Source organism: Gymnoscopelus braueri (genome assembly GCF_963280865.1).
Source record: "Gymnoscopelus braueri genome assembly, chromosome: 11".
In the NCBI taxonomy this organism is placed as follows: Eukaryota; Metazoa; Chordata; class Actinopteri; order Myctophiformes; family Myctophidae; genus Gymnoscopelus; species Gymnoscopelus braueri.
In genome coordinates this window covers 48,004,539-48,020,227 of record NC_137613.1, presented here as the reverse complement: position 1 = coordinate 48,020,227, position 15,689 = coordinate 48,004,539, and the positions used below count along the sequence as shown (strand labels likewise).

At 43.1% G+C, this 15,689-nt stretch overlaps 1 protein-coding gene across 1 annotated transcript; it reads left to right on the top strand.

Moving 5' to 3' along the window:
- Window positions 1-1,218: 1,218 nt before the first annotated feature.
- On the top strand, window positions 1,219-15,357 carry LOC308095689 (5-hydroxytryptamine receptor 3E-like; the record flags this gene model as incomplete). Its single annotated transcript, XM_080442732.1, has 8 exons — window positions 1,219-1,245; window positions 2,337-2,441; window positions 4,880-4,986; window positions 9,212-9,381; window positions 11,560-11,720; window positions 12,682-12,892; window positions 13,890-14,078; window positions 15,059-15,357. The coding sequence occupies 8 exons, from the start codon at window positions 1,219-1,221 to the stop codon at window positions 15,355-15,357; spliced, it is 1,269 nt and encodes a 422-aa protein (XP_080298858.1).
- Window positions 15,358-15,689: the final 332 nt, after the last annotated feature.

Genomic DNA, 15,689 nt, shown 5'->3' with positions numbered 1-15,689 from the left:
TTTCCATGACTTTCGAGATGGAGCTAAGAATAGAAATAGGGCGGTAGTTGCCTGGGTCTAATTTGTTTCCTTTTTTGTACAGAGGGGTCACCCTTGCTTTTTTGAAATCGTTAGGGACCCGTCCCTGTATGATGGAGAGGTTTATTATGTGGGTAATGATTGGAGCAATGGAGGCGGCTGAGTCTTTTAGAAATTTGGCGGGGATATTGTCGAGGCCTGTGGCTTTGTGTTGATGAAGAGCACTACATTTTTTAAACACCTCTTCTGTTTTCACAGGGGAGAGTTTAAAATCATCTTTGCGTACACCCTGTTTTTCGTAAAATGAGTCAACATACTCTTCACCATAGCACCCAGAGTGAGGGGGTAGTTTTTCAACCAAATCTGAGGTTATGGTCGTGAAGAATATGTTGAGGATTTTGGATGTGATGAGAGTGTCATTCACATGTTTGTAAACCTGGTTTTCAATTTCTGCGCAGCCTAGTAGGTTGTTGAATAGCTTCCAAAGCTCTCGTGGTTTGCTTTGATTTTCCTCAATTTTGTCATCGAGGAAGCTTTTTTCTGCTAATAGGAGCATGCCATTAACAGGGTAGATAGTGAGATGGCCTGGTTTTCATATTTATTGTGGACCATTCCTGGTTCCACAATTCCAAAAAGAGCGGTCAAAGGGGCAGGGGGAAAGTCTCTTTTATAAGCTTTGGAAAGAAAATCGAACAGCTGACTCCAGAAGTTTTGCAATTTATGGCATGTAATGAATTGGTGAGACAGAGTTCCCTGTTCAATAGAGCACTTCCCACACATGGGAGAAGAGTACGGAAAAATCTTATTCAATTTAGTTGGGGAAAAATGCAGCCTGTGAACAATTTTAAATTGGATTAAAGAGTGTCTGTAATTAATTGTGCTGCGGTGTATATTATTGATAACATTTTCCCACATGTCGTCCGAAATTTCCATGCCCAACTCCCTTTGCCAATTGTTCCTATAAGAATGTGAAGAAGGGCTAAATGAATGTGATTTCAATAAGATGAAAATGATCTCATGTAAACATGCCCGATTTAGCCGGAAGCTCATTTCCATCCGCAGTCCCTGCACACGTCGATCAAGATCATTTGTTTATGTAAAATACCTTTGCTTTGGTTATAAATTAATCTGTGATCTGCAGCCATTTGGGAGCTGAAGAAACCATTACACTCTGACAACGTTGAAATCACAGTGTGATTGATGGCTGACAAGAATTCTAAACTGAAGGTAAATTATGTTTTCATGGTGCATACTGTAGTCTCATGTGTAGGTTAATTGTAAGACAAAAAAACTGGATTAAGCTCTGATTGTGATAAACACTTCTAGTTCTGTCATGTTTAACTGTTGATTATATTACTTAATCTTGCTAATGTCAATTTTAGCTGCTCCAGCCATCAGTCCAGCCCTTTGTGATTTTGTGCATCATTACCATCAGTGTCATGAAGGGTAAGGAGTGGTCTTTTAATATTGATGCTTAATTTTTGTTATCTTGCTCCAACCACCACCCCAGCATTGACCTGTGGGCTCTAATTATGTATGAAAATGTTCAGAATAAGAATAATAGCATATCTACAAGAATCAACATTGTTTTATTTGTAACTAACTTATAGTTAATGCTTATAGTAGAAGCAGTGGAATGTTGTCACACAGGGGTCGGCAACCTTTTTGACATGAAGTGCCATGTTTTAATTTTCTTGACAGTCAGTGTGCCATGTCAACATTAAGAATGATGACACCACATCAAAATCAATTATTTCAGATTTTGATTGTCCATGTACATAGGAACCTTTATTTATTTTTCTTCTTTTGATATATTTTCAGGATTAGACTCTAACCCGATGCACCTATCCCCCAGACTCCCTGCCCAGTCAGAGTTCAGAGTTTGAATTAATGTAACATTACATTCAGGATGTAATTTGCGATTTAATTGACTACATTTAAAAAAATATTTAACTTTAAAGAAAATCCTCTCTCACACTTGTGGCACTGTGCCTGTGTCCAGTGACCACCCTGCCCTGTGCCAATGTTGGCACCCGTGCCTAAGGTTGCCCACCCCTGAAATAATAACATGATATATTAAAGCAAGCTCACAATGTGTCCCAATTCACCATGTTGTGAGCTTGCATATTGGCTATATTCACATATATATATATTGTACAACAAGGTATACAGGGTTTTAGTGGTTATACAGTTCACTTAAAGTCTGTAAGAGAACAAAATAACCATAGCATGATCATGACCAGAGTCGTCCCACAGTTCCATGTGACGGTGCCATTGTATTGAACTGTACGCGTCCGGATCCCACTGCTCTCCTGGAGGCTCTGGGACCTGTCTTCAAGCTGAGCGCCATACGGCCCGTCATGAACATGTCGACACCCACTTATGTCAACACATCCTTCATCCTGTACGCTATTCTCGGCGTGGTACGTCCTCTTGTAGAATCACTCAGTGAACATTCGGTTCTCCACAACATAATTATTACAGTGTGGACCCAGAGGTCAGCAACCCTTTTTGACATGAAGTGCCATGTTTTTATTTTCTTGATAGTCAGTGTAACATATCAACATTAACACCACATCAAATTAAAGTATTTCCAATAGATTTTGATTGTCCATAAATTTTGTCATTAGACCCCAACCTATTTCCCAGATTCCCTCCCCAGTCAGAGTGTTGAATGAGTGTAGAATTATGTGCAGGATGCAGGGGTCATCAATATGTCCGTACACGGACAAAATGTGTCCGTGGCAAAGACTTGAAAAGTAGCCTGCCTGAGGTGAGGTTTGAACCGATGACCTTGCGGTTGTGAGGCAGGTACTGTAGAGAGAAGCATTTTGACCAACAGACCTGAACTGGTGAAAAAGGAGCTCAGACATATAACACAGTTTCACGCAAATTGCTCAGAAATGCTGGGTTTAAATGTTTCAAACTGCTCAATATGGCGGAAAATCTAAGGGCGGAGCTTACTGGTCAAAGTGATAGTTGTGTTCCTCATGAGTCAAGGCACATGTGTAAGCAAGTTTCACGGCTGTCGGCCAAACGAGGCATGATTTTTGCCTGTTTAAAGTTAGCATTTTCCAAAAATTGCTATAGCGCCCCCCTTTGACCAATTGAAGTAAGATTGGTTTCAGTGATACTTGGAATGACCCTTTACATTACTGCAAAGTTTCAAACAAATGTGAGTCTGCATGTAGGTGTTAGGGGCAGACGAATAATTTTCATAAAACTGCAATATTCATTGGCTCATAAAAGCTTCATTTTTTCACTTATGGAAAATCCACTTCCCCAGTTTGTCGGCATAGGTCCAAAGCTCATGCGTAAAAGTTTTGTGCAGATTGCTCAAAGATCCCAGGAGGAGATAGATTTTTACTGTATTTCATATAATTCAAAATGGTGGGAGATCTAAAGGTCAGAGGTGAAAAGTTAGAGTGTAAAAGTTGTTAGGCATGAGGAGACGCATGTGTGAAGTTTCATGGCTGTAGGTCAAACAGGGCATGAGTTGTACCTGTTCAAAGTTGGCATTTTCAATTCAGTGCTACAGCGCCACCCTTTGGCCAATGGTTGTGAGTTTCGGGGCTTGGCCGTTTGGCATAGCCCTCTACCATACTGCCGGGTTTCGTAAAAAGTGACCACACGGTTAGGCCAGAACTGCAAAGACGGCAGAATAATAATAATAGTGAAAACCAAGAGATGCAATAAGGCTTCAAGCCTTATAGGCCTCAAACCCTTAACTAGTGGTTCTCAAATGTTTTATGTGCAAGGACCCCCTTAACTCTGAGAGTATACAAATGGTTTGTACACTCTCAGAGTTACAGACCTGTTATGGTCATTCAGGGCTAGCTCTTTATGTGTTTCTGGTAATATTATTGTCCACTCATTTGTATGTCTGTGGCAAAAATCTAATTTTGACCAAAATGTCCACCACAAGGCATGGCGATGACCCCTGGCAGGATGCAATCTGCATACAAATGTGAGGGGACTTAATTTAATTGACTAAATGTTTTAAAATATTGTTATTTTAAACCAGAAATCCTCTGTCTCACACTTATGCCAGCATGTGCCAGTGATCACCTCTCCCTGTGCCAATGTTGGCACCCGTGCCTATAAGGTTGCCTACCTCTGATGTGGACCATTCACTCCATACAAGGGGTTTATAGTATTTCATTTAGTTCAAGTGTTGTTATGCAGTCTGGACTTTCAATTGTCTATGCTAGTTTGTCTTTCATTGTATTGTGATACATAAACCGTCTAAAAATGCAAAATAATAGGTCCTTATGTAAAGAATTATATATTTCTTAATTATTATTATTTTCTTTTTTATAAAAACAAAAATCAGGATGAAAAAGCTCAGCTTCTGACTACATTCATCTGGCTCGATTTTGTGAGTATTTTATCTTAAACAATGCAAAACAATTACTTGTGGCTGACCGCTATTTGGACGTTACTTAATTTCTTTCACTGTGTTCTACATTCTGACAACAATGCAACAGTCCAAAATTCAGTAATGACAATAAAAATATTTTGCATTGTCTATGACTTCATTATTAAAGGAGTAGTTCACCCAAAAAATTACTTATTTTATATCAACTGAAGCCTTTAATTCATGGACATTTTAAAGTTGTTGTCAAATTCCTGAGCCAATAATTTGATGACCGGGTCATCGGTCAGTAGGTGGTCATCAAATTATTGGCTTATGAATGCGACAGAAACTTTAAAATCTCCATGAATTCAAGGCTTCATGGGGTGTAAAATTGATAGAAAGTAAGTAATTTTTTGGGTGAACTACTCCTTTAACCCAGCATCCATATAACCTACTGCAGGCCTGCTTTGTGTACAGCATAGTAACACTGGTTTGTTGTTTTAGGGCTGGTTGAATGAGTTCTTCAGCTGGGACCCGGTCCAGTGTGGCACCGACATTATTACTCTACCCAGAACAAAGTTTTGGGTTCCAGATGTAGTGATCAACGAAATGTGAGTTCTGTTACATGTACTACATCATACATGGGAAACTGGCGGCCCGGGGGCCACATGCGGCTCCCACCTTCACTTTATGCGGCCCGCAGGTTAATATGGGAATACTGATATATTATTGATTTCAGCTGTCACAATTCCAAACATGCAAACATGACCCGCTTTAATTACTTCAGTCTATATTAGTAGCTTAATGACTAGTATTAAAATTCTAGTTAGTATAACTAAATGCATTTGAAATGAAATCAAAATACTTTTCAGGATTCTATTTAAAAAATAGCGGGAAAGAAATCTGGATTCCAATTCAAAAATAGCAAAAATAGCAGATCTGCAAGCTCAAAACGCGTCTCAAATCGGCTATTTTTGCTACTTTTGAGTGATATAATGATGAAAATAGTTAAAAAACGGAGATAAGAGGTGTCTGCCCGACAGTATGCAATCTGGCCCCCTGGAATGAGTGTGGAAATATAGTGGCCCTCTCCATCATCAAAGTTGCCCACCCCTGTACTACATGATTGTCTCTTAAGTAGAGTCGTTCCAATACCTATACCAGTATCAGAAAAGCTGCCGATACTGCCCAAAAATGCTGGGATCAGTATCAGCGAGTATGCCAGTCTATGCCAATATGATACCACGTCATTTATAATATGATGTTCTCATTTGCACTGAACAATTATTTTCAGTTGATGTTGCAGTACTGTTTTATACTCTTACTGCACTGTTTACATTATTATTTTAACTTGTGGCTTTAACTATTATTATGGAATTGTTATTTCGTTGCTGTCCGGCAGAAACCAGCTAACTCAATTTTTCCGCTTTTGCATTTTTTTTCCATAAATCAGTGCTATTGAACACCCTTTACATCTGTGTGTTGATTAGAAAAATATTGGGCGCCCGCTGGCCTAGCGGTCCAGGCGCAGACCACATATGCTGTTAATCCAGCTTGACAGCGTGTCGCGGGTTTGACTCCCGATCCCAATGACCTTTGCTGTGTTTCACCCCCCATCTCTCTCCCCATTTCCTGTTATCCCACTATCCTATCAATAAAGGCAGAAACATATCTTTAATAAAAAAATATATATATATTGAACCAATGAAAATTATTAAAAAACGCTTCTGACAAAACCAACTAACTCCATTAGATCCTCAAACTTTCTGCTAAACCAGTTAAGTCCACCAAAGGGGGGTGGAGTTAGCTGGTTTTGCTGACTCCAGGCTCGACCCCGTTTTGACCTCCAACCTCATTGTGAGCTTGGAGGTGCATTCAGCTGTTCTTATCAATGATGAACAAAACTTCCTAACTCCACTTTTTGTTTTGTTTTTATAATTTCCTGAAAAATTAACATTTTGGAGTAAGCTGGTTTCTGCTGGACAGCAGAGATTTACCCCTAGATTGTTCTTTTATTACATGTTGGTACTGTATCGGATCAGTACTCGGCATGATAGCCTGACTTTGGCCAGTGAACCCACGTGATGAGTTTAGCTAATGCCAGGCTAATGTCCTGATGATGGGTTAAACACGAGGAATGAAAAAGGTAGTGCACGCACATCCGTTGGTCCAGGTGCTTAGACAAACAAAGTACAGTATAATGAAAAAGAATAAAGTCTGCACACTGGTAGTTGCAAAAAGCTCCAGAATGTATTGCTCGTCAACGTTTCGGCCTGTTCAGGCCTTCATCAGGACATATATAGTGGAAAAGGGCATACACAGAGGTTTACTATGCAATGATAGGCTCAATGATAGGCTCACCCCAATAGGGCAAGTGAGGTCACATGCAGCCAACTCAATCAGGAGGTTGGCTAATGTGTAAAGTCAAGAATATCTGGAGATAAACAGTGTGTACCCATCCCAGGATCATCCAAGAATAGCAATAAACTAAAATACATTTAAAGTTTCCCAAGTGGCGATCCCCCCTATTATTTAGACCCTGTTTAAACTATTACAATCTCATGTCCTATGCTGCAGCATGTCACTATGTCCCCCCCTTTGTTTTTTGAGTACCTACTCTATATATTTATAACTAAATGTATTAATCTTGGGAAACTTTAAATGTAGTTGTGTTCAACGTAGGTTCGGGAGTAGAGACCGCCCTCTGCTCAGCCACTCACGTTCATGATCAAGTTCACCTGCACTGCTTATCTCTCAGCCAATCCATGTAGCAATCACTACAGTATAAATACACCTGCGATTGTATCACTTACCTGTTTGATTTCGCTTGCGTTACTCAGACAAGACAAACACCAACAAAGCAGCTATAAGTAATCGCCTTTTCTTTCGCTCGCATTCAGCAGGTAAAAAGCAGTTTTCCATTTGTTCTTTTCTCCTCATAACATCTAAGCAGCAGCACTGTTGCTAAACTAATTAAAGCTAAAGTTAAAACAACAGTGCAAGTGTTTATAGCTCAAAGCAGGTAGTATATCAGGTATAGTATAGCGTGCGTCCTCCGCCGTTCCGTCAATGGACAAGCGCGAATTAAACTTGCATGCCTCCGACGACGAGGAGCTGTTCTCTCTGTCACCGTTTTCCCATACGGTGTCAGAATCCAGCTTCTCGTCGTACGTCCGCGGGTCAGAACCCGAACCTCAGCTCCCTCCAGCGCAGCCGAGACGCGATCAGCGGAGCGGACCCGCGGACGCGTCCTCCTCTCGCCGCGGCGCCGTCACAGCCGGCGGCAGTTCGCACGGCCCCGTACCGCTGCTTTCCATCTCCTTGTGGACTGTCGCCGGCCTACAGAGCGTGCTCGCGGCGAGGGGGGTTCCCTTCTCCAGAGCAGACCACAAACCCGAACTGTTTCAAGCCTACCTGGCCCACCTCAGCCCAGCAGTTCCAGGTCCAGCGGCCGCTCCAGCGGCCCCGCCCACGCAGGCTCTAGGCTCCGCCTGCGCCTCCCTCCTACCCCCCCCCTCCCTCCCTTCCTCCCCTCCTTTCCCTGCACAGCCGTCCACTATCATCTGGACGGCACAGCGCCCCCGCCGCCCCCCTAACAGGACGGCACACCTTGCCTCCTCCTCCAGCGAAGCATAGCTGGCTGCTTCCTTTCCCGGAGCGGCGCCGTGCGCCTTCCTCACTCCCCCCTCCCTCCCTCCCTTCCCCCAGCATCAACAGCACCATCCCCAGTCATGATTTTTCCATGAAATACTCCACCGTCACTCATGCAATAAACCTCATCCATCTCGCCGGTCACGGGGCCATGCTGTCCAAAGCAGACATTACAAATGCGTTCAAGGTACTGCCCTTACGCCCCGAATTTTGGCCTCTTTTCGGGGTGGCCTGGAAGGGCTCTTTTTATTTTTCGGCATCACCCTATTTCATGACACGATAATTTCCAACCCTCATGACATCCAACTGTACACTGACGCGGCCCCCTCCCTCGGTTTTGGTGGCTTCTACCAGGGACGGTGGTTTGCGTCAGCCTGGTCACCAGATTTCCTCGCCTTCATCCCCCCCTCACCTCACCCTTCCTCAGCACTACACGAGCTATATCCGATTGTCGTGGCTGCACTCATCTGCAGCCACGCAGATGAGTGCTGCAGAAAAGCAGAATGCAGAAATGCATTCTCATTCACTCCGATAACCAGGCCACAGTAGACATCATCAATAAAGGCCGTTCCAACTCCCCCGACATCATGCCATTCCTCCGCCGTCTCACCTGGTCCTCCGTCACCCACAATTTTATCATCCGTGCAGCCCATATACCCGGTCACAATAACCTCATCTCAGATTCTCTCTCCCGTCTCTCCTTCCAGAGGTTTCGACAGCTGGCGCCGGACGCCGACCTCTACCCAACATCCATCCCTCCGTTTTCGGAGACCATCTTCATCTGAACCCCCAGCTCCGTCACCTCCTCATCCAGTCACGCCACCACATCATCAACGGATTCGCACCCAGGACACTCACCACCTACCTCACAGCATGGAACACATCCCCTCAACTGACGTCACCATCATCGCAGCATTCCTGACGCACTGCCACTCCCATCTCCACCTCCGCACCTCCACCCTCCACGTCTACCTCAGCGGGGTCGGCTTTTTCTTCCGCCTGTTGGACGGATTCCCGAGCCCGGCCATCTCCCATCCCCACATCACCATGCTGCTTCGGGGCCTTCGCCGCAGCGAAGTCCGTCTTTTTGCAACTACCAGTTAAACACGAGGAATGACTTTAAAATACTTAACTAAAAGATAATTCTAGAGCCGTATGACATCAGTCTTTGTTCCTGTCTTGCAGCATGGACACGAGCGACGCCATGTCTGTCCCCTACGTGACCGCCAATCACAACGGCTGGATATTTGACTCGCTGCCCATGAGGGCAGTCAGCTCCTGCAACCTTGACATCTACACCTTCCCCTTTGACGTCCAGAACTGCACTCTCACCTTCAATTCCTACATGTACTTCGGTGAGGCGTACCGCTTTGCTCAAGGAGGGCTCCTCCTCAGCACCCAAATGGTCACCCAAGGTGGTGATCCTCATGATCTTAACAATTATAGACCCATTTCAATTATAAACAGTATAGTAAAGATTTTTGAAAAATTGTTTTTAACCAATTATCCAAATATCTCAATGATTCTCACCTCCTATCTCCATTCCAATCTGGCTTCAGACCTAACTTTTCTACGACCACTACACTTCTGAAATTCACAAATGATCTGTTCTCCTCATTCAGTGACAGTATGCTTACGGGTGCAATATTTATTGATCTTACTAAAGCTTTTGATATGGTTGATCACTATCTCCTCCTGGACAAACTGTATGCTATTGGTCTTTCAAGACAATCTCTATTATGGTTCAACTCTTATCTCCACCACAGACGTCAGTGTGTCTCCTATCATGGCACTCAGTCAGACTTTAGGATTATGGACAAAGGCGTACCCCAAGGCTCGTCCCTAGGGCCGCTACTGTTCTCTATTTTTATTAACGACCTGCCTACAATCTGCTCTAACACCCATATCCAATTGTATGCTGATGATACTGTACTGTACTTCCCTCACTCAAATATCTCACAAATACAGGCTGACTTCGACTCTGTTCAGAGATGGTTTCATCTTAACAAACTGTTACTGAACAGAAAAAAGTCTGTCAGTATGCTCTTTTCTACTAGACCAATTTCCCTGCCCTTATCTCTTAACTTTTCAGATGGAACACAGTTGGAGAGAGTTGATGAGTTTAAATATCTTGGCCTCTGGCTCGATTCTCAACTCTCTTTTAAGACACACATAAACTCAGTGGTACAGAAAATAAACCTGAAAATATTATACCGGTCCATTGACTGTTTCACCCTTCAGACAAGAAAAAGAGTAATTTCACAGTTATTATTACCAATATTAGACTATGTAGATATCATATATCAGAATACCTCAGATACAAACCTCTACCAACTTAATGTCATTTACAACAGTCTTTGTAGATTTATCTTGAGGTGTCCCTATAGAACCCACCATTGTATCATGTACGAGTCGCTTAACTGGTTAACACCCACACTTAGAAGACACTCTCACTGGCTGCTATTTGTTTTTAAATGCATACACTTTAACTATCCTCACTATTTAAAACAATATCTACGTCCTTTCAGCTCACCATACAGCCTAAGAAATACAGAGTACCCTTACGTCATCATCCCCACCAGAATCAATAAAGAAGTTGGTCGACGTGCTTTTAAATATAAAGCCCCATCCGACTGGAACGATCTCCCCAGTTCCCTTAGATCTATTAACTCCCTTAATATTTTTAAAGCATCCATTCTCACTCATCTGCAATTAACCTGCTCTTGCTTCTAATTGGGTTCTGATTGTTTTTCTGTCTCTTACAATCTGCCCTGTGAATTATGAGTTATTTACTGCATGTGCATGTTTGTATTATGTGTATCTACATGGGCATGTCATTGCATGTTACTGCATGTGCATGTATGCAACGTCTGTAGCTGCTACTCCTGTTTTTGCTCTCGTAGCCTTACATGTTTACATCATCAATGCATGAAGTCTGTTATTTTGTGGGTATTCAGGCGGGGTGGGAGCGGCCAGTTTCAAGAGAGCTTATGTCTTATGGTTTTGTTCCGTTTTGTTTTGTCAAGTTTGTTTTGTCCTGTTTATGTACAGTATGCATGATGTATTCGTTGTACTGTTTTGTCTATTGTATTCTCTGTATTTCTGTTATAAGGACACCCTCTAAAATGAGATGACACATCTCAAGGGATTATCCTTCTAATAAAGACACTATATGTCACATTCAGTTTTGTCTCAGATACAAATAGTTTTTGGTTGTTCCCTCACATGTACTTTGAATACTACTAATGGATAATAATCACTTTGGTTTTTCAGGATTCAAATTCAAAAGCATCAAAAGTAGCAGATCTACAAGCTCAAAACACTTCGTGCCACGCTTTGAGCTTGCAGATCTGCTACTTTTGATGCTTTTGTGTGACGCTGTAGTATGATCAAGTAGGGCGTTAATTTGCCAAAAAAACACAAAAAGTTAAAACGTGGAGACGAGAGGTTTCAGCCCGACAGGAACACATCATAACTTACCTTTTTCTTCATATTGCCTCGTATAATCTCTCCTTTGGTCCCTCTTCTCTCAGAGAATCATTTGAGATTGACACTCTGGATACCACTGGAGGACATTCTGAAGCGTTCCAAGGAGGTGATGACAACCATGGGAGAGTGGGAGCTGATGGACATCACGTGCACTAAAAATGTCAATGTTTTTGCATTTGGAGCTTTCGATGAGCTTATATTCCATGTACGTTTAAATCTTATATATATATATATATTTGTGTTGCTTTTTCCCCCTCCAATTTAGTCGTTATGCCAATTTATTCCTCCCCACGGACATTTGTGTGCTGTCACTGCTATTGTATACTACTGACTCACCTGCCAGCGGGGAGTCCCCACCGGGAGGACGTAGGGCCTTCGTCCTACTCCTCCCGCCCAACACAGGTGCCCACCTATGTTGGTATAATATCTGATAATAATATCTAAAAATCTGATCCTGATAGCATTATTGCAAACGCATGCGCAGTTGCCCACTACAGACGAACACCAAAACACTCGCCCCAAAACAGTCACCCCGGGGCAAATCCGGCGGTATTCACCTGGTATTCCTAAACGTAACCTCATTAAACTATGCCTAAACCTAACCTTATTCCTAAACGTAACCTCATTAAACTATGCCTAAACCTAACCTTATTCCTAAACGTAACCTCAGTAAAACTAATAATATGGCTAACCCTAAACTTATTTCTAACCTTATCCTCAGTAAAACAAATACAGGAATACAAGAACCGCTGGTTCGCGAAAAAAAATGGGGGCGAGTGTGTTTTGGGGCGAGTTTTCCGGTTATTTTATATTGACGGCACCACGGCTTGCGTGGAGTAATTAAACACCACAAACAACAAGGTTGTATGTTGACTCAAACACACTGGAGCGATTTAGAAGCACTTTATAATCTAACTAACACTTATGTTGATTTAACGTTAGTACATGTGTTTGAATGTTGACATGCGTTCATGGCAGATTATAATATGGGCATTTGACAGCCCCTCTTTTATGGTGGACTGGTGCTGAATCTTTTAACAAGTTTCATGTAGTCATCATGGTACAGCCTGGAATATACTGATAGCAGATATTATGATTTATTGTTATAATACCGTGAACGCGGAAGCAGTGAACCTATAGGAATGGTTTGTTCTCGTCCTCTGCAGATCAGACTGAGACGCAGGGCTACTCTCTACGTGGTGAACCTCCTCCTTCCCAGCGGTCTCCTCATCACGGTGGACCTCTTCAGCTTCCTGCTTCCTCCCCAGAGCGCCGACCGCTCCGCCTTCAAGATGACCCTCATCCTGGGCTACACCGTCTTCCTCCTCATGATGAACGACCTGCTGCCGGTCACTGGAAGCAGCGTACCTCTCATAAGTCAGTATAGTACAGGCTGTCCAGGCGTAAAAGGCCAGAGGACTGCTGTAGCTATAGCCTTCTGTACGGCTTAAGTGGAATGTCATGTTTCTGAAGGACCATGGATTGTGTGTGTGTGTGTGTGTGTGTGTGTGTGTGTGTGTGTGTGTGTGTGTGTGTGTGTGTGTGTGTGTGTGTGTGTGTGTGTGTGTGTGTGTGTGTGTGTGTGTGTGTGTGTGTGTGCACGTGCGTGCGTTCGTTAGGGTTGCCAACCGCCCCTTGAAATACAAATTTGGACACTAAAAGACGTGTCCCCTTATGGAAATGATAAGGAACCCACTTTGCTCCTTATTTGTGGGAATCAATCAATGACACACATCTTACAAGTTCAAACAGCTCATATACACATACTGTACAGTACGTACAGTATACTATGATACAGGTTGTTAACCACTTAAACCCTCTAAACTTAGTTAACTGGACCTGAGTTGTCTCTGTACTTGGACCGTTTTTTTATAAGCCAAAAATAGCCAAAAATAGCCAAAAATAGCTGATCTACAAGTTTGTGCCCCCCAGAATGTCCCCCCCCCCAGAATTATGGATGCTGGGGTTCAAGTGGATAATACCCAAAAACTATACATACTGTATATACAGTGAGATTTTAGACTTTTTCCCAGCCGGCTGTCCCGTATTTGAATTTCAGATAGCTGGCAACTCTAGCGTGCGTGCGTGCGTGCGTGCGTGCGTGCGTGCGTGCGTGCGTGCGTGCGTGCGTGCGTGCGATTATTACCACTGTAGAGGCACAAGGACTTCATGTAACATCCTCCTGGAGAATGACTTCCACAAATCATACCGAGTGATTAGAGAAGGTTCCTAAATCACTTTGTTAACAATGCTGTCTAGTCTGTTATCACATGTGAGTGTGTGTTGGGAATAGAACCTTGTGCTGCATGAGAACATGTTGACTTCCATCACTCCTTCTGCTCTCCTTCTCTCCCTTGTATCTCTCTCTTCCCAGATGTGTTCTTCTGTCTCTGCCTGGCTCTGATGGTGGCCAGCCTACTGGAGACCATCCTCATCACCAATCTCCTGTGTGACTCCAGTTGGAACATCACTCCGGTCCCCCGATGGGTCCAGGTGTTGGTCCTACATATCCTGGGCCCTCTTCTAGGCCTTCCCCCAAAGCCCAAAGAAAAAACAAACTCAGGTATGGGAATAATATGGTATTAGTTATAAGAATATATAAGTTTTATTCTACTATAGCACCCTAACCAAGTCCACATTTCTATATACATCTGATTATGTTACATCCTCAATGGAAGTTTACGTTTACAAACTCTTCTCATAAAAACAACACAATGCATAGCATCCAATGAAAGGAAATAGCCAAGTACATTTAGCTGAGCATACACTGAATTAGGAGTAGGCCTAATGTACCTGTAACTGCATGTGCCAGAAGGGCCAAATGATGTCAGCTCAGAACTTTGCCGTTTGTATATGTTACAGGGAAATTGGCATTCCAGGGACATTGAAAAAGGAGCGCTCTTTTTCACCCACCCCCCCAGGCAATTCTATAGAACCAACACTAGAGGGCAATGCAAGCCACCATGTAACGTGTAACGTGCATAGACGTGCATAGACATGAACGTGCATGCGCGTGCACGCACGCTTGCACACGCGCACACACGCGCGCGCGTGCGCACACACGCTCATGCTTTCAATTTGGTTTATTGAAAGCATGACTGTTGAGATAATTTTATTGTGTTCTGGCTTTTAACATTTGTTTTAGTTTATCCACGACACACACACACGCACACACGCACCCATGAAAAGATCTATTCATGGAAGCGTAAAAGTACTAAAATGTATGAAAATAGCAGATCTACAAGCTCACAACGTGTCGCGATGCGACGTGTTGTGAGCTTGTAGATCGGCTATTTTCAAATAGCCTGGGTATAAAATAGGGCTAAAGTTTTCAAATAATTGTAGTGGAGTAAAAGTATAATATTTGCCTCTGAGATGTCATGGAGTAGAAGTAAAAGTATAGACAATTGGAAATACTCCAGTAAAGTAAAAGTACCTCAACATTGTACTTAAGTACAGTACTTGAGTAATTGTACTTAGTTACTTTACACCACTGGAATGACCAGCTACTTTACACTAATGTCATGTATGCCTGTTTCCTAGAAGTCAATGCCTGCCCTCTGGTGGCAGTGGAGGACAAGGCTGGTGAGAAAGCTCCAGAGGAGAGGGGGCCTGAGGTGGAGGATAAGGCCCTGGAGGAGATGAGGAGGCTGGGTAAAGACCTCCAGGCCATCCGCCTCCAGGTGGACCGGCAGCTGACAGGGAACCAGAGCTCTGAGGAGTGGGTCCAGGTGGGCTTCATCGTTGACCGCCTGCTCTTCATCTTCTACATCATCTTCATAGCAGTCAGCTTCATTACCATCATCTGTATCTGGGCCAGCTCACATGCAGCTGATATGTAGATGACCACTGTTTGCTATACAAGGCCCATTATTGTAGACCAGGGGTCTTCAACATTTTGTAGGCCAAGGGCCCCTTAGCTGAGAGAGAGAGATATGAAGCAGGGACCCCCACTACATATTGGATTCATGTTAAATGTGTTTTTAGACATTTAACGACTTAAACCCTCAATACTTTGTAAACTTGACCTGAGCTTGTAGATCTGCTATTTTTGTCTAATGTTCCCCTCAGGATAGTGATGTGAGGTTTCAAGTGGTTAATAAAAAATAAATAAATAAATCTTGTTGAAGATCCATGTTGTGACATAAATGTTTGTTGAAATTGCTCAATATTT